Raw genomic sequence first — 21,024 nt, 5'->3', positions numbered from 1 at the left:
CATAGAAGCGCTGGGCTTAAGAATCCTAAACAGGAGGTTGGTGAACACCCTAAATATCGATTCTAAAATATCGAATGGACAGAATATCGAATCCAAAATATAGAATAGACAGAATATCGAATTATCAAAATATAGATAGGTCAGAATATCGAAATTGGCGTAGAAAATATCGAATTCCACAATATCGAATTTTTAAATATAGATTCCCAGAATATCGAATTTTAAGATATAGATTCCCATTATATCGAAAAAATGTTAGTGTTATGTATGGTAGCATATGTGTTAAAATGATGTATTATTTTTCTAATGTATGTTTCATTTTTTTAAAGTAATGAATGTTATGTAATTTAATTATTGCGTAATTTAATTCCAAAGCGGGTTTTGGGTTTCTAGGGAAATAGGGTGGCGAGTAATTTAATTATATTAAATTAAATATTCATTTTTATTTATATGTAATGATAATTAATTGATTGATAATTAATTATGAATTGGTCATTAGAGTGTATTAATTGGTAATTAATTTGTATTAATTGATTAATTGATAATTGTGTTAATTGTATTTTTTTATTATGAGCGGGATGTGGGTTTTTAGGGGAATAGTGTGGGGAGTAATTTAATTATACTAAATTAAATATTAAGTTGTATTTATATGTATTGATAATTAATTACTTGATAATTAATTGTTAATTGGTAATTAATTTATATTAATTGGTAGTTATTTTTTATAAATTGGTAATACATTGTTATTAATTGATTAATTGCTAAATATGTTAATTGTATGTATTATTATTAGGAGCGGGTTGTGGATTTATAGGGGAATTGAGTGGAAAGTAATTTAATTGTAATAAAGTTAATATTTATTTTTATTTATATGTATTGATAATTAACTGATAATTAATTATGTATTGGTAATTATTTTTTATTAATTGGTATTAAGTTTTTTAAATTGGTAATTAATTGTTATTAATTGGTCATTATTTTTAATTAATTTTTTCTTGGTATTGATAATTAATGTAATCTTATTTTAATATTAAATTATTTCTTCCCCTATAGTTGCACTCTCTGGAGTGGGAATAGTAATTGTTACCCCTACGCTATCCAACGCTTTCCCTACTGTTGCACTCTTTGGAGTGGGAATGGTAATTTTTACCCCTACGCTATCCAACGCTTTCCCTACTGTTGCGCTCACTGGAGTGGGAATGGTAATTTTTACCCTCCGGCTATCCAACGCTTTCCCTACTGTTGCACTCTCTGGAGTGGGAATAGTAATTTTTACCCCTACGCTATCCAACGTTTCCCTACTGTTGCACCCTCTGGAGTGGGAATAGTAATTTTTACCCCTACGCTATCCAACGCTTTCCCTACTGTTGGACTCTCTGGAGTGGGAACAGTTATTTTTACCCCTACGCTCTCCAACGCTTTCCCTACTGTTGCACTCACTGGAGTGGGAATAGTAATTTTTACCCTCCCACTATCCAACGCTTTCCCTACTGTTGCACTCTCTGGAGTGGGAATAGTGATTTTTACCCCTACGCTATCCAACGCTTTCCCTACTGTTGCACTCTCTGGAGTGGGAATAGTATTTTGTACCCCTACGCTATCCTGCCACCACAAGGAACATAACGCTTCAGATATGTTCTTGGTAGCACACTTAGGGCCTAATTACGATGAGATTCGCATGACGAGGCAGGCGGTGGAAAGTCAAAATGGTTGGCCATTCCAGCTGGATACCGATGGGCTCAAGAGCCCATCTTGAGCCCATCAGCCAGTCGAATGCCTGCCCATAATCCCTATGGATGGGGTTTTCACTGAAGGGTTTACGATGTTGGTTTCCGACAGGCTTTCCATGTTGGGCTTTTCGATATGGAATGCCTGTCGGAAAGCGACATTTGGGGCCCCTAGCAGGGCCCCCTTCACCCTGTGGCTTCTGGTTGGGGGCTGAGGAGGTACCTATGGTGCTCCCATGTTAATGTAAAGCACAAAGAAGCCTTGAGTCTAGAGTGCTAGAATAGCACCAGAAGAGACAACAGCAGAGATATCTTGTCACTAGTTGGGAAAGTCCTTTAGTTAGGACGAAATCCTATCACCCACCAAGGTGGCATGCTTCATCATCTGGGATTCTTCTCTTGGTGGAGACTCCTAGCCCCGCCAAGGGCTACAACCCCCTCACTTTGAGGGAGGAGCTCAGGGATGTTTTAAAACTCCTACTCTATGAAGGATATGGTAAAATCCTCGAGATGTGAAACATTGAACAGGTTGGGTATTGGGTGCAGTACAGAAAAAAAACCTCAAAGTGTGATGAATGTGATGCTAAAACTAACTAATAAGAGCGGATAAACTTTATTAGCTCACTCCTAGAGTTAGGATTAAAAACAGAGCATATGCAGTATGTAAAGATAGTTAGTGACTGTGATAGATGAACCAGGTCTACATGTTTAGGCCAAATCGACCCTGTTAATCCCTGCACCATGTAGCAGGCACCCTGAGGTGCCTGCAACACGGTGCAGGGATGTAGAGATTCCCCCATTTGTCTATGTGAGCTTGTGCTACGGCTGGCTTACAGCTGCAGCACAAGCTCCTATAGACAAATGGGAGTATGTGACCCCACCGCGTACAGTCACATTGTAATCGCCGTGTCGGGACTGCTAGGTCCCTAGAGTTCATTCTAACATTTTACAGCCCCTTTAGATTGGTGAGATCTAACAAATTGTGAAACACTTTCACTGTAAGGTTCGTATCTGTTCCAGCATTTCATCCCTGTGTAGCACAGCATCTTACTCCTTACCATATCCGGGTCATATCAGATCCAGCACTTTATCTTGTTAGAGCACAGCACTTTACACCGTATTACATTAGCTTAGAATTTAGGGTTTGCTTGACCTGATGTCTTGTTCTGGGAACACCACATCCTTTTATTTATCCTTACAAATTCTAGGCTAAAACTGTTGTATTGTTAACAAAATAAAATGTTACACTGAAGTTTGATTTAAGATATTCATGTCCATGGCAAAAGCCACATGCATTTAAAATTGGTATGTATACTGAGGCTTTTTTGCTATTTTTTCATTTTTTCATTTCTTATATTTGTATATCTTTTTCAATTATCTTGTTGGCAGTTTAGTGAACTTGGTTGTCTAAATAAAGTATTTTAAATATGAAAATCTCAATCTGAAGACATAGCCTGACATTTAATTTCTGTATTTGAAGTGCAAAAAATGTGACAAGATAAACACAGAATTTGAAGGCTTCATTGCATGAAGTTTGGCCACCGGTGAGTCACGACCCACAATTTTGGAAGCACTGACTTACCTGAAGAGTGAGACAACTAGTAGTGCTTTCTTGTTTTCAATCTCTTTCCTTAGAGGGTTGTTACATTATACCCCTTCCATCAGAAATTTGCCAGTTGTAATCCTTCCCAATAAAGAGCTTGTGTGAGTAATATGGTACTGATGTGACTTGTGGGGAGCAGGCCTTTTCCCGTAGCATCATGATCATTCTCCCAAGGAGAAAATAGTGCAAGGGTTCCATGGGCAACTTGAGGGCCGAGCAGTGTTACTCTATAGTGGTGCATAATAAATCGTGGGGCAAAAATATCCTACTGTGGTACAATGGAGAGTGTAGCCAACCCTTGAACTCCTAGAGCAATGCAACTCCAGAGGCGACCAATCCTCCGTCCACCTGTAGCGAATAATTCCCTCGCCGCATCCTTTCTGCTACAAAACAAGGTATGGGGCACGGCACACTGCCAGACCCCATGGAATTATCACCAACAGAGACCTGGTAAGGGTGTGATGTCGGCCCTTTCACGCATTACATTGTGGCCAAAAGCTGAACAGAAACCGGGAATGGATTATCATGAAAATGTGAAAAATATGTTCTGAAAGAAAAACGTAGTAAACAAAATTGATATATAATTTTTAAATAAATTCCTTTGTTTGAGAATAACAGTGGATATATTTTATAATAACATTATTACTTGCATGTTTTAATTTCACTCATATAAACTAGGTTAATGGGTCTCGATATCCCTCGGGGCTCCTAAATTGTCCTGGTAATATATTGGGGCCCAAAGGGGGAGAGGGAGGGGGAGGAAAGCACCGACCAGAGACTCAAAATTAGGTGTGAAAAAGGCCGCTTTATTGGAAGCAGGTGCACCTTAAACAATGAAAACCCTTGGCCTGCGCCGTACAAAACTATACCTCACTAAATATGCAATTTCCTGACAACACCCCCACCCCCTCCCCTAACTGGTTCCCCCAATCCACAAACAGTAAACAATTAGCAGAAACGTCAATTTGCCTCTCCACCTGGATAAATCCTTTATTATGCTTGACCTGCCCCCCGCTAATCCAACAACCGATCTCCTACTTTTCCCCCATATATTAGGAAGAACCGCCCCAAGGCAAAATTTCACCCCACACCTGATCCAGCGACACCACCAGCCCACAATCATTGAGCAAAACTAGATGCACCGGCCCCCGAGAAAACTCCTTCCAAAAACCACTGCACACCGCAAAAAACCCCACCTACACCTGAAGAAAAGCAATCGCCCCTCCCCCCAGCCCCCCAGGCCCCGTACTTGAAACCCCCCCCCAAACAACTTGATCCAAACCCAGGGAGGGAGGGTGGGAAATCGATTACCTTCACCACACCCCTGCCCAGCTGCTGTGTCACCAGCCACCTTCTTTCTAAAATGGTGGCCCGAGACTCAAGATGTCCGGATATAAAGAGGGCCAGCCCAAAACCAGCCCAAAACCAGCCCAACCCAGCCCAAAGCTACCAAATAGCCCAAAACCAGCCCACTTACGGTGCTGGCTCTACCCCCCTCCCCCTCCCCCGGCCCCAAAACTCCCCGGGGGTGACATGCCTCCTGCTGGTCGGCCGCCCCCCCCCAAAGCCCCATTGGCTTCGTTAAGTAATGATAACTGGATCAAAATTATAAAAACTCTACACTTTGGTAACAATTCATGGTACATCGAGTTCATTGTTCCTTTCGTGTGAACTTTCTGAGTGGCCTGATTGCCTTTTAAGAGATGCGATGGGCAAAGTACCTGAACGGAATTTGCCAGCTTTTTACATGTTCCAGAAAGTACCTCGAATACAATGATCTTATTATGCTGGTAATTTACAATTACCCACTCTAGATTAGGGCATACTAATTAATGACCATTTAGGAAAATGTAATGTTTTTGTTTGCATTGCAGGGTGACTCGGGAGGGCCTATGGTGTGCAAGTTCGGAAGCACGTGGCTCCTGGCGGGAATCGTGAGCTGGGGCCAAGGCTGTGCCCGGCCTAACTATCCCGGAGTGTACACCCGCGTGAGTGTCTACGAGGACTGGATCAGACAATACGTACCCGTAGTACCAGTAGTGATAAACGACCCATCCCAGCCAACCAACAGCACAGTGCCACCCCTGCAGACCAGCAGCACCGTGCCACCCCCGCAGACCATCAGCACCGTGCCACCCCCGCAGACCAGCAGCGCAGTGCCACCCCCGCAGACGACCAACCAACACATTTCCCAGCCGAGAGGTGAGTCTGCAATATAATGATGGGCACTCCTGGGGCAGAGCTTTCTGTTGAAACTTCACAGAACACTTTTGAATGCAGTGAGTGCACCAGACACATCACAGAAGAGACAAACGTTTAGGTAGATCAGAGTGCAGGCTTGGTGCTCACACTGTGAGTGATAGCACACTGAGGACTCGTTCCGCCATACTAATGTAAGCCTCGTACACCACCCACCGTGCACCTCCGGGCAATGATTACTCAGAGGAGTGTTAATTGCATTCTAAACAGTGCTTTGGTTTTGGAGGATTTGTGAAATGCTGAAGAGCAGGTGTATACTTGATGGATTGAAGACTATGACATATTTTGAGAGCAAAATAGAGTACAGCATGATTGCTTTATGTAATAGCTCAAAAGTTATCACTTTGTGCTACAGCATTAAAAGGCTAGGAGTTAATAACTACCGCAGGATCACTAAACTGAAAAACATTTAGGTACACAGGGGCATATTTACAAGAAAGTGACAGTGCGGAAAGCAAGCCATTTGCCTGCGCCGCACTGAGTCACTTAGAAAGCACAGGGATGCAACATATTTACAACACTATGTTGCATCTCTGTGCTTCCCCATATGCTGGCGCACAAACTGCTGCCATGCGCCGGCGTAGGCACCCTTGCACCATGGTGTAAGGATGCCCGCGTCGTGGGGAGATTGTTTTTGTGCAGTAAGGGGCACCTTACTGGTACCTCTGGTACAAGCGCTTAGAGACCCCCGGGTGATAACACGCTATATAAATTGAAATAAATAAATAATAGTCTGTTATTATAGAGAGCTGTATACTCTCTTCCAGAGTGACTATGCACCAGCCCAACCACCACCAGGGAGAGTTCCACAACTAACTGCGGTGTTAAAGTTTTAAACCTCTAGAAAATGCTTGGTTTCTTTATATTGCCATCAGTATGCCTTTGGTTTTTTCGCTCTTTTTCATAATTGTATTTCATAATTGCATTTTATCTTATTTATTTTTCTTTTTCCTGCTGATGACATATTGAATTTTTTTATATTAATTCTGTCAATAAAGCTTTCAAACATAAAAAAGTGTTAAACTTATTGTGACCCATTGGACATTCTAAAACTCATTTGTTACAGAGGTCCATAATTAGCTGGCCACCACAGAAAAGTGTCTTACCCCCTTCATTTGAGGGTGGTATGGTATACGGCTGTGGTTTAGCCAGTGCTAAAAGTTGTGTTACGTCACAGCTTTAGAACATTGCTGATATTCCTTATAAAGGCCCCCATCAGCGGGCATCACGTAATCCAATATAGTAAATATAACAGCCCAGGAAACAATAAATTGATTATCTGGCATTAGTGAATGCTGACCTTCCTTAAGGGGTTGAGTTAAGAGTTAGAGGACCGAATGCACAGAGTGACATACTGTCTATAATAAAGCGTTACTTGAATAATCTCTGAGATTTAGACCCCATGTTAAGGAAAGGAACTCGGCTTTGGATAAACTCAGGCTATGTTGATTTCTACCTCTGATAATTCTCAAATTCTGGTTAAAGATCTTTTCCCTTTTTTTTGGCAGAAAAGAATGGTTTCAGATGTCAGCAAGATGACCACTTGTGTGTCGTCTGCTTAGTTGTGAAAAACGTACCCCATCTCGTCTAGAATTGGCATAAGGACCAAAGGTGATTACTCATCACTAGATAGCACTAATCAATTCAAATGGCTTAGAGATTTCTCATCAGCACTCGCCATTGATGTTCCAAACTAGAATATGCTCTGGGATTTTTACAATGATTAGTCCTGTAAAATAATCATAAGCATGTGATAATTGGTCAGGAAATTGCACACCTGATCTTATACTGATTTATGGCAGGGGCCGTAGGGAAACTTAAGCAATTCATTGCCCAGAGTCACAGCTCGGTTGAGCTGCCACCAGCGCCGGGGATTGAAACGAGAGCCTCGTGCTCCGAAGTCAGCCGGCCCTGGCCCCTGCGCCACACCTCTCCCTCCAGTTACTGACTACGCCCACATCTGTTTAATATGAATATTGTTGTGTGCATGACTGCCTCCTCTCCCCTTAGATGCCAGCTGCCACTGACTATAAAATAGTCGAGAGACCAGGTAAGCAGATGGGAAAGCCGCCTGACTGAGGGCACAATCTCATCAAAGTTCACACAGGCGAAATTTGAGAATCACCATAATTACAATTCGCAAGCAGGAAGAACCAACTAAACCAAACATCTAACTAATCCAATCACTGGCTTAATGATTTCTTATCAGCTAGAGATGTGACCCCTTACCACTGGTATTCTCAAAGGGTGCGCTATGTGTTTTGAAATGTTTATCCCTACTGAATAAATATAGCCACGGTATAATGAGTCCATCAATGGCCATTCTCCTGTGACAAATGAAATATCGGAACTAATGGTTAATTTGTGCCGGTGGTTTCCGGTGCTCAGCACCGGAACTTAATTGTCAGCACCCTCGCTTATGACAGCCTGCCCCATGGCAGAGCAGGTGAGCATAATAGGGCTTATCAAAACAACAGCTGGTCATTAATTCAATATAGATTAACAGTGATTAATAACTGCCACACAAGCCGTTCTTAGAGACTAGGGGCATGGAATAGTATGAATTGCAACACCTGCAAAAGTGTGAGGGTTAGTAGTTGTGCTGGGACTGTCATTGGCAGCAACAATAGATCGTTTTTCGTTGTCGTAGCCTTCCTGCAAGAGCCTTGGCACCTAAATGTTTACAAAGTAACCACTGCATTTGAACCTTAACTATACCGGTCGGACAAGCGACCAAGCAGCAGCGGAAGGCATATGCCTGAAAACACACACCATGCTGTGCCCACATTTGGAAAAGCCAGCTCGTAAATTACTTCTTCATGATACTAAATAGTACTTGTAAACCAAGTTGTATTCCTTTATTTGTAGTATGGCTTCCTGCTCTTTGTCCTCTAATTATTATTCATTATTATTATTATTATTATTAGTATTAATCAAATTAAGCCTTGCTATCATTCTTGTTTCTTAGCTCATTTGGGGAAGGAACATCCTTCAGTATTATTACTTTTAAAGGCGATGAAGAGCAGCTCAGGAAGCCGGCTGACTGAGTGAAATAACCCCACATGACCTTGTATCATAAATTCTCATAATATTGTGCCTCCCATGGTCCAAAAGAAACCCAAAGTTCCATTTGAATGGTACAGTTTTCAATGCAAAGTTGGCATAGGGTACTAAGGCCAAGAGCCCTATGAGACTTCATCATTTACTATGGAACTTCAACACATTATTCGAGTACGTCTGTAAAATATATTTCTACCATTGAGTTAGTTCTAGTGAAGAGTCAAGTCATTCCAAGACCCTCGCTTCTGTTGCACGTTCATTCTAAAACTGCATGTTCTTCTTTCAAATGTGTTGCTAATGTGTCATATGAACATCTATGACAGAGGTTCACATTGTAAACATATTTAATTTCTTGAACCTTTTACTTTTCTTCACCTAAGCAGTGTTTCTTTCAAGTTAGTTCAATATTGTAGCATTGTTTGAAAGTTTTGCCTGGACGAACAGCTCACAGGGTCATGTGAGAGCAGAAGAGAGTGTGAAAATCACCTCACACTGGTTTTAGGTTCGCACAATAACCACAATGTTAGTTTAGTGTAAAAGGCCATTTATTAGGACAGGGTTGACAACCAACTTTAAACAGAACACCAATAAACAGTTAACAATCCCCAACCTCATGTCTTTCATCCATCATCCACTCTCGTACTCCAGTTACTCACTCCCAATTCACCCCACGACCTCTTCACTTATACCATTCACTTCCTCACTTCTCTTTCAACCTCCTCCAGCATCTCCAGCCATCGCACTCCTACCTGCGGCACCCCCATCCTGCACCTGTATCCCCTTCCCCAAAAGAGTGATTATGCCCGTCATGGACTCCCCACCCCTACCAAGTATTGCAAACACCCCCTTCAACCCGTCCTAAACTGGCACACTTCTGTAAAAGCAAAAAACCCTTTTCCCACTCCTAAAACCTGTAGGGTGGGAGGGTGGTCAAAACTTTTCCGACCTATTCCCTGAGGCGCTGGGGACAGGAAGAGGAAGAACTTATTTCCCTGCCCCCCTTTTACCAGATAGCCTATGACTCCCACCACCTAAGCCCACCCCTACACTAGCTAACACCCTGTCCCTCTCGAGCAAACTTCCAAGGGGAAGACTCGTCTGCCGACCTCACTTCCCCTAGGGGCCGCATCACGCAGCAACCACTCCACGCTGTTAGCTTAGCGTAAAATGCCATTTATTAGGACAGGGTTGACAACCAACTTTAAATATAACACCAATAAACAGTTAACAATCCTAAACCCCATGTCTTTCATCCATCATCCACTCCCGTACTCCAGTTACTCACTCCCATTTCTTCCCACAACCTCTTCACTTATACCATTCACTTCCTCACTTCTCTTTCAACCTCCTCCAGCATCTACAGCCGTCGCACTCCTGCCTGTTGCACCCCCATCCTGCACCTGTATCCCCCTCCCCGGAAGGGTGATTATGCCCGTCATGGACTCCTCACCCCTCCCAAGTACTGCCAACCAGGAAACCCCCAGAGGGCGGTTACCTGCCCCACCCAGTTCCAGTGCACCTTTCGTTCTCCACCCCTTTGGCACCAGATTGACTCATTCCACAACTTACTGATGGCATCCCTCATCTCCATCAAATAGTATTAATTCCCCATGTAAGAAAGGTACACTCCATCATCGCGAAAGAGAAGGGGCTCCTCGAGCAGCAACCCCACATGAGCAATTACTTTAATCCCATGGTAACCACAAAAAATTCTCATAGCCCTATTCAACTTTCGCCTCGCCCTTTCAATGGCTGCAGGCTTCAGTGCCCCCTCCAAATTCGTCGCGGCACAAACTCCGTCCAAACAATACAGGCGCCAGCCAGATTGCTCCTCATGGCCTCCAAGTCCCGTTGCATCAGATGTAGTAAGGACACTCCTGACTGCTTGACCAAGTCATTTTCCCCCAAGTGGATAACAATCATGTCCAGGCAACCTTGCTGAGCCACCTTTTTTGTCAGCCAGGGCAACAAATCTCCCCAGTGCATCCCGCTCTTACCCCACCAATGGACCTCATGGTAGCTGCTCCGCAGGCCCAGACTACGGCCGTACACCTGACTGTCCACATCTTTTGAGGCCCAATGAAGAAACATTTTTCCGACAATCCAGGTAACCGTCTTGGCTTCCAGACCTCCAACGCAACCTATGAAGGAAAAAGAGATTAGCACTACACTCAAAACTACCACCGCGCCAGCAGCCCACACCGCCTACCCAACACACCGCCCGCCTTCATTTGCCCACATAGCGTTCACAACAGCGAGACCTCCAAAGCCCAATTCTCCTGATCTCATCCCACAACCACCCCAACCTGGCTGCCGCCGTACCCGCGCCTATCCTAAACCAATGCGTCCCATACCTAGTAGGGTCCCTGCCCACCCGCCGCAGCGCCATCCTCAACACCGCCAGCAACTAAAAAGATGTCTCCTGCTTCTGAGAGGCATGAGAAAATATTTCCCCCACTGTCATTTGCGCCTTAAGACAAAACTCTCTCCACTCTCGCATCAGGCACACCCCGCAGAGCCACTCTCACCCAGCCACACCCACTTGCCCCTTCCCACCTGGTCCGTTTTAGAATGACCCAACCAGATACCCAGACAAGACCCATCCACACGCACATCTTCAAACACTCTACCGGGTTTGCCCCTTGTCCCCACCAACTCTGTCACCCGAAAAGCCCCAAAAATACATCCAAATCATGCACAAACGGAACAATGCCACCTCGCCGCCATCATAATAGCAATGTGCATCTCGGCCAACAAGCACTACAACAAGTCAAACGTAATTGCATCTCAAAGCGCTTAGCCCCCCACCCTCCCCCTTTCAAGACCCCAACATTTCAAGATTCTGCTCAGCAAGTCACTCCTAGCTGGATCAAAACCTAAGTACAACATGCTATAAAAGGAGATCCCTGCCAGCTTTCCTGAGATCGTCATCTGCGACAGACCCCTATCCGTGCAATCCAGAACATATTGAAAAACTCCCTGCTCATAGTTGTGCCTGGGCATACACCATGTCTCACTGTTCCAGCCCAAAAAGGCACCGAATTCAGACCATGCCAACCTATAAGAGAGCCTTATTGAGTCTGCTATAGATTTTTCCACCAGGCCCAACACTCTCACTCCCCCCAGGCCCAGATACCCTCCGGCACCTTGGTCTTGCAAGCTTCCGCTCCCAGCGCCAGCCTCCTGAAACGCTGCCACTGCGAATGAGACAATGCAGCCGCAATGTCATTGCTTGCACCTGGGACATGTTGTGCGCAAAACATCACATTAAATCACAAACATAACACCATAAAACTTCGCAGTTAGCGCAGCACTCGCAGGTCCCTCGCCTTCTGATTGTTCACCAATTCGACCACTGTCCTGTTGTGCACGTGAAACAAAACCGACCTGTTCTGAAACTTCAGACCCCACACCTTCAGAAGAGAGCTCAAAACAACCACAGGGGTGGTCTCTTGGAATGAAAGGTACCGAACCCCAAAGAGAACGAACCCATGACATGTGTCACCACCTTTACGCCAGCCTTCAACGAAGTAAAGAAAATCATAAAGCGCCACTGGCAGATCCTAAACACGGGTAATCTTGTCCTTTAACCATCACGGTTCGCATTCAAAAGATCAAGAAATATAAAGGACATACTGATTCAGACCAGACCCAAGAAAAAGGGTGCTGCGTCACAAACCACTCTTTGGCAACTACCACCAGTGAAGGGCCACTATCCCTGCGGGACGTGTAGCGCTTGTCCTACACTTCTATACACAAGACTGTCCAACTCACCGAGTCTTTCACGTGGGAATTGAGGGGACACACAAACTGCAACACATCCAACTGTGTCTACCTTCTGCTATGCCCCTGTGGACTACAATATGTGGGGATGACCACCCGCCCCATAAAAACACGCATTTCCGAACATCGTAGCAACTTTCGTTGCAAGAAAAACAACACCAAGATGTGCAGGCACTTCATTGAAATTAACCACACAGCTGATTCTATGAAGTGGTTGGTTTTGGAATCTAGCCCTAGTACATCCAAACAGAACTTGTTCTTGAAAGAACAAAGATGGATACACCGCTTAGCCTCAGACAGTACGGGGTTGAACGAGGATATCCCTTGGAGCACTTTGTGAGTTACCCACATCAGGCCTCACTACCATCCTCTTGACCCCCGTTATGAACAATGAGTTACCGGATAGGACTGACTTAGGCTGCCACAAACTTGCCCTTCCACACCCCTCAACCCTTCCTATTGTGCCTCTGCCCCACCCAGATATGTTGATAGGGTGTAGGATACCTGAACAGCCTCACCTTGATTGTGTATGCACTCACTCCACAAAGGGGGCAAGTGACTGAAAGTCTGGTCATTAACCTCCTAACATTTGGGATGAGGAGATTGTTTCAATAAACGAGGCTACTCATTTGACCTCCCTTTTGCTCTCGTGTTGACCCCCTTACCACGTCTCAATTGCCGCTGAAATAAGGGCGTAATTATCTCATCACCCTCTGGGCATAACTATCCATATCACTTGGATCACTCCACAGCACCACTCTAAGATGGCCGCCCACCTTACTCAGCTAACATAGTTGACACTCTGCACGGCGCTGTTTCCGGCAGTCCCCTTAGACGGGATCCGCCCCTTTACCAAATAAAATACATGGCTGCCGACCAGAAGCTCACTACCCGGACCCGGCGGAGAGGGGTAGGCTAACCAGCGTCAACACGGGAGCATTGAAGTAAGTGTCAGCGCGCGCCTAGAGAAATGCTTCTTTAAACAGTTCAAATCATACGAAATGCGTGTTCGAGTTAGAGAGAATGTGCCCGGACGGGGCCGGCATGGACACGTATCTTTAACGGCAACTTACTCGCCGCTCACACACACTCTGGCCGCTGCTGTGCCCTACATACGATTCTAGTGTGCAGACGGGCAGGAGCCACCACGGTGTGTTGCGAGGCACTACCTTGTGACTTAGCCTTGCGAGCCTCACGCTCTTCATGAAACGCTAAACCCCATATTACTTTTAAACAGCACCCGCATAACCCAAGGTTCGTTGTTATAGGCAGTTTACCAGAGGATCGTTGTTATGGTCACATGTACAGTTATGGGCACTTAACCAGAGGTTTGTTGTGTTGGTCACATGTACATTTTTTGCCACACGGGGAAAAAGGGTTTTAAATATATGGGGATGAGCACCGAGATCGTTTTAACCCTGGTAATGCCCCACTCTCCCTTTCTGCTTATGTGGCACCTTCACCACAAGCTAAAAGGTTGGGCATTACGGTAACATGTCCTAATATCATGGTTTACACTTACATTTAGACCAAGAGATCAGAGACTAATGGATCTCCCCTCCGCAAACTTTTAGACCTAGCCTCCCTTTACGTGTGAACTCGTTATATACATGTGAGAAGCATATTTTTATCACGTTCCGCATCTCCCCCAGCGCAATCACAGGCTGGGTCTGGCTGCCACGTTAGGGTGATGAATAGGCGGTTGTGACATAAAGTATGTTGTTCTCTCTCTCTCTCCTTTTTATCACACCTAGCCTAGCTACAGAGGCTTCACTCCCGATGTATGACCCGCTGGGTACTGTTGTTGCATATAAAACTTGACCATTAGGTGAGTTGGGTTTCTCACGAGACCGACCAAAATCCTGCTGCAATTGGTTTTTACTGTACTTATCCACAGGGGCATGCCCCTCACTGTGCTCTCTGAGGATAATACTCAATACTGTTTTTACTCACATGCTAGCGGCACTCTCACTAGTATGTCACTGTGTGTACCAGGTCACGGTTATTTTGTTTGTTTGTTGTATCTATACCTGTTGTGATTTGCTTCCTTTGTCTCCCAATTTAGGCAAGACTTAGCGCAACACAGGTATTTCATTCCATAATCTGTGATGAGTAATTTATACTACGGTAGATCAAGTTCTGTAGACAGATTTATTTCCTTGATAGGTCCTGATGAATGGAGTGTCACTGTACTTTTGCGAGAAACATGTCGATCACCCTCTACACTTACTAGTCTAGTCTCGAGCCAGGAAACATAATTTTCCAGCGAGTACAGACCAGTTTCTACTTTTAATTGAAGCAAGGGACCCCCTGAATAAAATTTGTTCCTGGTACCCTTAGCCTCATTTTAACTCACCACTCCATCTACACCAACCTGTCCCCTCACCCGCACTTCAACCGAAAGGCAGTTGGATGAAAAGATCTCCGCCAAAGAGCCCCTCTTAGAGGTGTTGCCCGTAGGGGATTGCACCGCCTACCAAATGAGGAGCATTGCCAATGATGAAGCATGACACCTGCAAGGGTGTGTGAGGCCATTATATCCAACAAAATAAATGCCCCTCGGTAGGACTCCACCGAGCCTCTACCACATCCAGACACCTTTGTGACCTGCACACGTACCCTTCCCAGGAACAGCCCAGTACTCTTTTGTTACACCCACACCTTCAGTGCCACACGCAATGGGAAAAAATCAAGAAAAGCAATGCTCCTGCCCTGTCTCAGCCAAAGGGCTGGACAGTGTTCCGCGCACCTGCATCATCAGAATAGAGTTGCACCTGCCACACCATTTTATCATGCATAAAATCCAGTGATACACTGTTGCAGTCAGACAAGAAACAGTGCCACACCTGCAGATCCAACCGGACCCCCAAAGTGACCTTGACTCTGTGATGAGGGAGCACTGCCCCTGACATGGCCATGCCGAGGCGTCTGCAAAAAGTCCTCCCAGCCCTCACAACTCTGCATGCAAAATTCAGCAACCACAGGAGGTGTTGCACCACCCTCAGATCAATCTTCCTCTCCCCAATCACATGCAGCAGAAAAGCCTGCATCTCAGTTACTTTCTGGTCTGGCAAACGTGCCTATCATACAACGAAATCCAGTTCAATACCCAAAAACGTCAAACAGCAACTTGGCCTGGCTGTATTTTCAAGTGCCACAGGAACTACAAAATCCTGAGCCAAACTCTGCAACTGCACAAGGGCCTCCTCACACTCCCCATCTGCCCCCGCCCAACAAACAAAAATCATTGAGATAGTGAGACACCAGCCGATGCCCACTCCTGTCCATAAAGACCCACTGCAGAAATTAACTGAACGTCTCAAACAAAGCACAGAAAATTGCACAACCGATAGGCAAGACCCTGTCAACAAAAATGGCCCCGTCAAACTGCATCCCCAGCAGGGAGAAATCTGCAGGATGAATGGGAAGAAGGTGAAACCCAGATTTGATGTCACATTTCGCAAATTCCACCCGCGACCACTCACCCACACTAGACCGATGGCATCGTCGACCGAAGCATACAACACCCTGAAATCATTCACTGAACTCCGGCCAGGACAAATGATGAATCACCCAAAATCCCCACTGCTCTTTTGTGAGTACCACCCTCAGAGGTGAGATAATGTGGTATGGGACTGGCCCACAATCCTGCCTTCAAAAACTTCTTTCTGCAACTTTGCTGCCACCACCCCCTGGCAATTCCTTCACTGACCTTAAGTTTTCCGCCCATCTCTGCTCCTGAGGACCCTGATAACCAACCCAAAATCTCTCCGTAAACCCCCAATGGATCTTCAACTCTGCCTCTCTATCAGGGTATCGAGAGAGCTATGACTCATGGCCTCCACATCAACCGGTGTAGGGGCCCTTTGGCCCAGCCTGCTCACATCCTTTAGTAATCCACCACTGCTCGGAGGGCTTGGCCAGAGTGCACATTGCGTGACAGGGTGACGTCCACCACACTTGGAACACTCATGCCTAAATTTGCAAGGGTGTTGTGTGCAGAAACCCTTACTAAAGTTCCAACAGGCCCCTGTCGTGGCCCCTGAGGGCTTTGGCGGCTGACCCAGTCGCCCCAGTGTAAGTAGCCTGAATTCCCAATCCAGTGGAAGCTCTCTGCCCTCCCGCCCCAGACTGGGTGGGACACGACTGAAACGGCCTGTATGGGACCGGGAGGCCACTGACTGTATGTGTAGATGCCACCGACTGCATGGAGAACATCCACTGCACCCAGAGTTCCTTATCCACCTCCCCCCAAGCCTTTTCCGCTTTAACGCTAATCCTAGCCCTGAACTCCTCATCATAACTGAGCCACGCAAACCAGCCAAAATGCATCTGGGCTTTCCTGATAATGTGCATATAGTTAAGCCGAGCTATCGCCCTATCCAGATGCTTCTCGAAATAAATGCTTGCGTAAATCAAAAACGCCGATGTCCAATTCTCCATATTTACCGGCACCCTAGGCCGCCTCGTCAACTCCCATTCCTCCTTCTTAGAACTCTCCTTGGCCTGAATCTTCATGTGCAACAGCTTGAACACGTCCACATACTCATGCTTCCATATCTTAGACCTAGTCTTCTCCGACAATTGAGACCCAAGTGGCATCACCAGACGCATGTACGGCAACTTCTTACGATGTTTGTTCCCCGCTTCATCCTTCCCACCTTGTTCCTCTGTCTTGTCATTCTGAACACTTGCTCCCACCACCTGTTTCTCCCGTTTTAGCCACCGCCAACTTAACCAGCCTGTGACCCTGACTGACCCATTCCTGACACCCACGGACCGGCAGGCCTTCTTACGTCCCCCCTTTGGGGCCGTCACCCCAAGCATCCCACCAGGCACCCTCACCTGATGGTTTCACGGGCACCTGCCGGTCCTTTCCTCTTGCGTCTGCCATCTTCTGACACTCCTTTTTGGTCCCACTGGTGCTGGCCTGTGTCACCTGTAAAACACCAAACTTCCCTGTTGCCGCCTTGCTCCTCCCCAACTCACCTCCTCTCACACTTCACCCTCTTCCAACTCCTCACTGTCCTCATCATAGTCCAGTTGTTCCTCATCCACTACCTCCACAGCCGCTTTCTGCACTTCACTCACCACTCTCTTCACACCTTTCCCTTTCACACCAGGCACAAACTCCCACTCCAGTACTGCTGTTGCCCGCTCCCTCGGTGGATGGCAGGCTGCCGCGGACCCCCCTGCTGCTTCGCCCCGGGGTTTGGAGGCAATCTTGCGCCCCGCCGGCCCACTCTTGCCTCTGACAGCCTCCACTGCTGGCTTGCACCCCCCCAGGCCTTCTATGCCTGAGCAGCCCCCAGAGCCATCAGGTCTCTGCAACATCAAGGCAGACCCTGCCCTCTCTGCCCACACCCACTCACCACGTGACCCTAAAGTCACTGTGGCCTGTCCACTCCCTGGTCCTAAAAACCCGGGCACAATCCCCAAGCCTGCCCCTCTGGCCGCACAAAGTACCTGCCATCTCATCTTTGTTTCCTCAATAATGCTATGCTGGTCGCGTATCCTTTGCTCAAGGGACATCCTGTCCCGCCTATCTGACCATGACCCGTGGCCTAACAAACCAGGGGCCTGCCCCCCGCTTGGGAAGGGACAGGGAGGTTCCCCCTGGGATCACCCAGGGAACTTGTGCTCTGGGACCTTCAAAGGGCCTTTCCCTTTACTATTGTGTGGCCTGCTCACCCCCTTTCTCCTGCAGGATAGGTCCACTGGCTGCTCCCCCAGGCACCCTCCTCCTCAGCAGATTCGCCTGCCAACAGTGCCAAAACAAAATCCTCCCCAGCAGGCTCCTCAGTGGCTCTCTCCCCCTTCCCCCAACGGACCTCACTAGATGCCTCAGATAAACCCCCCGGGTTCTCTCCCCTGTCATCAGGGCCTGCAGCCCCGCGAGCACAGCTCCAGCAGCCTCGGTCTCAGGCACACCTAAGTCAATGTGGGCAGCCCCACCCCCCTCCCGCACCCTCCAGCCTCATAAGCTAGGCCGGGACATCCTGGAATCATGTGGGAAGGCTCTGACGCCTGTCTCACACTTGCTGCCGTCTGTCTGCCTCATGCCACGCCTCCTCCCCGTCGTACCTGCTCTGGGCGGTGGTGGCTCTTTCTGGCACGCTACCACCGCCGTGACCACACCAGCAGATGCGGACCTAGGCATGTGGGTCATCCTGACCCACGCCTGGTCGAGCACGTCAGGCCGTAGGAGATCTGTTCTCCCAGCCTGGTCCAGCACTATCAGCGCGGCGCCACTTCAGGATCCCCCATGAGGCTTCCTCTGCCGAGCACTGTCCAAAGGCTTAGATTCCATCACCGAGGCCCCCTTACCTCAGGCCGACAACACACTCCGCCGAGATGTACACTCGGGCACCAGTGGCTCACTCCCCCGCCCAGTCGACTGACTGGGAGCTACTGCTGCTATACCCTAATCTGCCTCTTGCTACGCCCCCTCCCCATCATAACTGCTTTGGGCACTCTCCCCCTTCCCCAAACTGGCCTCACTAGTTGCTCAGATAAGCCTCGGGCTCTCTCCCCCTGTCATCAGGACCTGCAGCCCCACGAGCACAGCTCCAGCAGCCTCGCTCTCAGGCGCACCTAAGTCAATGTGGGCAGCCCCACCCCGCTCCCGCACCCTCCAGCCTCTTAAGGGAGGCCAAGACATCCTAAAATCACACAGGGAGGCTCTGACGCCTGCCCCATGCTTACTGCCGTCTGTCTGCCTCTTGCCACGCCCCCTCCCCGTCGTACCAGCTTTGGGCGGTGGTGGCTCTTCCTGGCACGCCACCACCGCCATGGCCACACCAGCAGACGCGGACCTAGGCGTGCGGGTCATCCCGACCCACGCCTGGTCGAGCACGCCAGGCCGCAGGAGATCTGTTCTCCCGGCCCAGCACTATCAGCGTGGCGCAGACCACCGCCACTTCAGGATCCCCCATGAGGCTTCCTCCGCCGAGCATCGTCCAAAGGCCTAGATTCCGTCGCTGAGGCCCCCTCATCTCAGGCTGACAACACCCTCCGCCGAGACGTTCACCGGGGCACCAGTGGCTCACTCCCCCACCCAGTCGACTGACTGGGAGCTACTGCTGCTATACCCTAACCCCCGCTTTCCCTCAAAACTTTCTTGACCTAGCTCAAAACTTTTCCGACCTATTCTGAGGCACTGGGGACAGGAAGAGGAAGAACTTCCTCCCCTGCCCCCCTTTGTACAGCTAGCCTATAACCCCACCCCCTAAGCCCACCCACTACACTACCTAACACCCTGTCCCTCTTGCGCGAACTCCCCAAGGGAAGACTGGTTTGCGGACCTCACTTCCCCTCGGGGCCGCTTCAGGTGATAAGGAAGAACGAGTGACAAATGCAGCGTTTCCTTCCCCTTTACTGAATGGGATGTATCCTTTACAGAGCCTCCTGCCCTTTTCAGTTATTGCGCACCGAAGGAAAAATGCGAAGGTAATACTAAGCACTGCCTAGAAGACAGAGACCCAGATTCCCTCCACATGGGGTCAGGGGTGCTATTTAGTCACTAATGAAACAGATGCTTAAAACACGCATAGACCAATGCTGAATGGCCACCAGCATCGCTATGTCCACCTTACATACTGAGCGTGCTTACGGGCTGTTTCTAAATACAACTCCAACCAACAGCAGCCACCGGCCACCAGCTTCTATATCGCTCACTACCCTTAAGTGAACCACAATGCTTCCCACTGGTGGGGGTCAATAGTTGTAAAGCAGCACCTCCTACTGCATATTTGCTGTACTTAAGATTCAGAAGATTATTTGAAGTAAAGACGAATGAAGCATGGGTCAAACAAGAAAAACATTGCTCTGCACCGAGGAAGCGGTGGCCGTTTCCTGCAGTTAGCAGGAAAACCAGGCGCCAAACTCTTGGACCCTCCCAATCTCACCTCTGTTCCCGCATCAGCACATCGGATGAGGTCCCCAGCAGCGGCAACTGGTGGGACTGCCAAGTATCAGTGGGAAAGTGGTTCTTCAATGGATGCCGCCATCAGAACCTCTCAGGGGCACCTTCCCATCAGGCCAACAGAGAGATTCCAGCTTTCAGTGAGACAAGCAGCCCAGATTCTCAAAAGCTACAATAAAGAACTCAAAGGCAGCATCACTGCCTCATTCAGAGCAGCAGCATGGGTAGGTCCAGGGCGCAGGCACAGCAACAAGGTCGTCGGAGGCAGCCAGGAAAGGGAAACCAAGTAACTATGTGGGGATGCAATCCCCCTTTTTTCCTCGCCTGGCTGCACCCTCGACAGCCCAGGCACCCCCCTCATCCCCACTGGCCTACCGCCAATCACTTATCACGGGGTTCCCGCCCATGACAATTCTAAATTGCGGCACCATCATTGCCACCGCCAGGTACCTGTCTGAACCGGATAGGTCCTGTCTTTGGGGCTCGCCATCGGTTGGCGTTGTCGCCGGGCCAGGAGTGACGCTGTGTATTGGGAATAGGCCACAACACACATTGCAGGAGTTGCGTCATGCTTGTGACACGATCCAGCAATGCATGACTTTTCCGCCAACAGATGCTGCAAAATTTCTGACGCATCTGTCAATCCCTGCGCCATAGTGCGCCGTATT

General features: G+C 47.8%; 1 protein-coding gene across 1 annotated transcript in view; it reads left to right on the top strand.

Moving 5' to 3' along the window:
* LOC144768725 (transmembrane protease serine 9-like) overlaps nucleotides 1-21,024 on the top strand; it is a 1,077,753-nt gene that overhangs the window by 837,676 nt on the left and 219,053 nt on the right. The window contains exon 10 of the mRNA XM_078652600.1: nucleotides 5,205-5,532. Coding sequence (XP_078508726.1) covers nucleotides 5,205-5,532 — 328 coding nt within the window. The remainder of the gene's footprint in view (nucleotides 1-5,204; nucleotides 5,533-21,024) is intronic.

The sequence above is a fragment of the Lissotriton helveticus genome, chromosome 7, assembly GCF_964261635.1.
Source record: "Lissotriton helveticus chromosome 7, aLisHel1.1, whole genome shotgun sequence".
NCBI lineage: Eukaryota > Metazoa > Chordata > Amphibia > Caudata > Salamandridae > Lissotriton > Lissotriton helveticus.
Note: the sequence above shows the minus strand (reverse complement) of the source record. Positions and strands in the feature narration are given on the sequence as shown.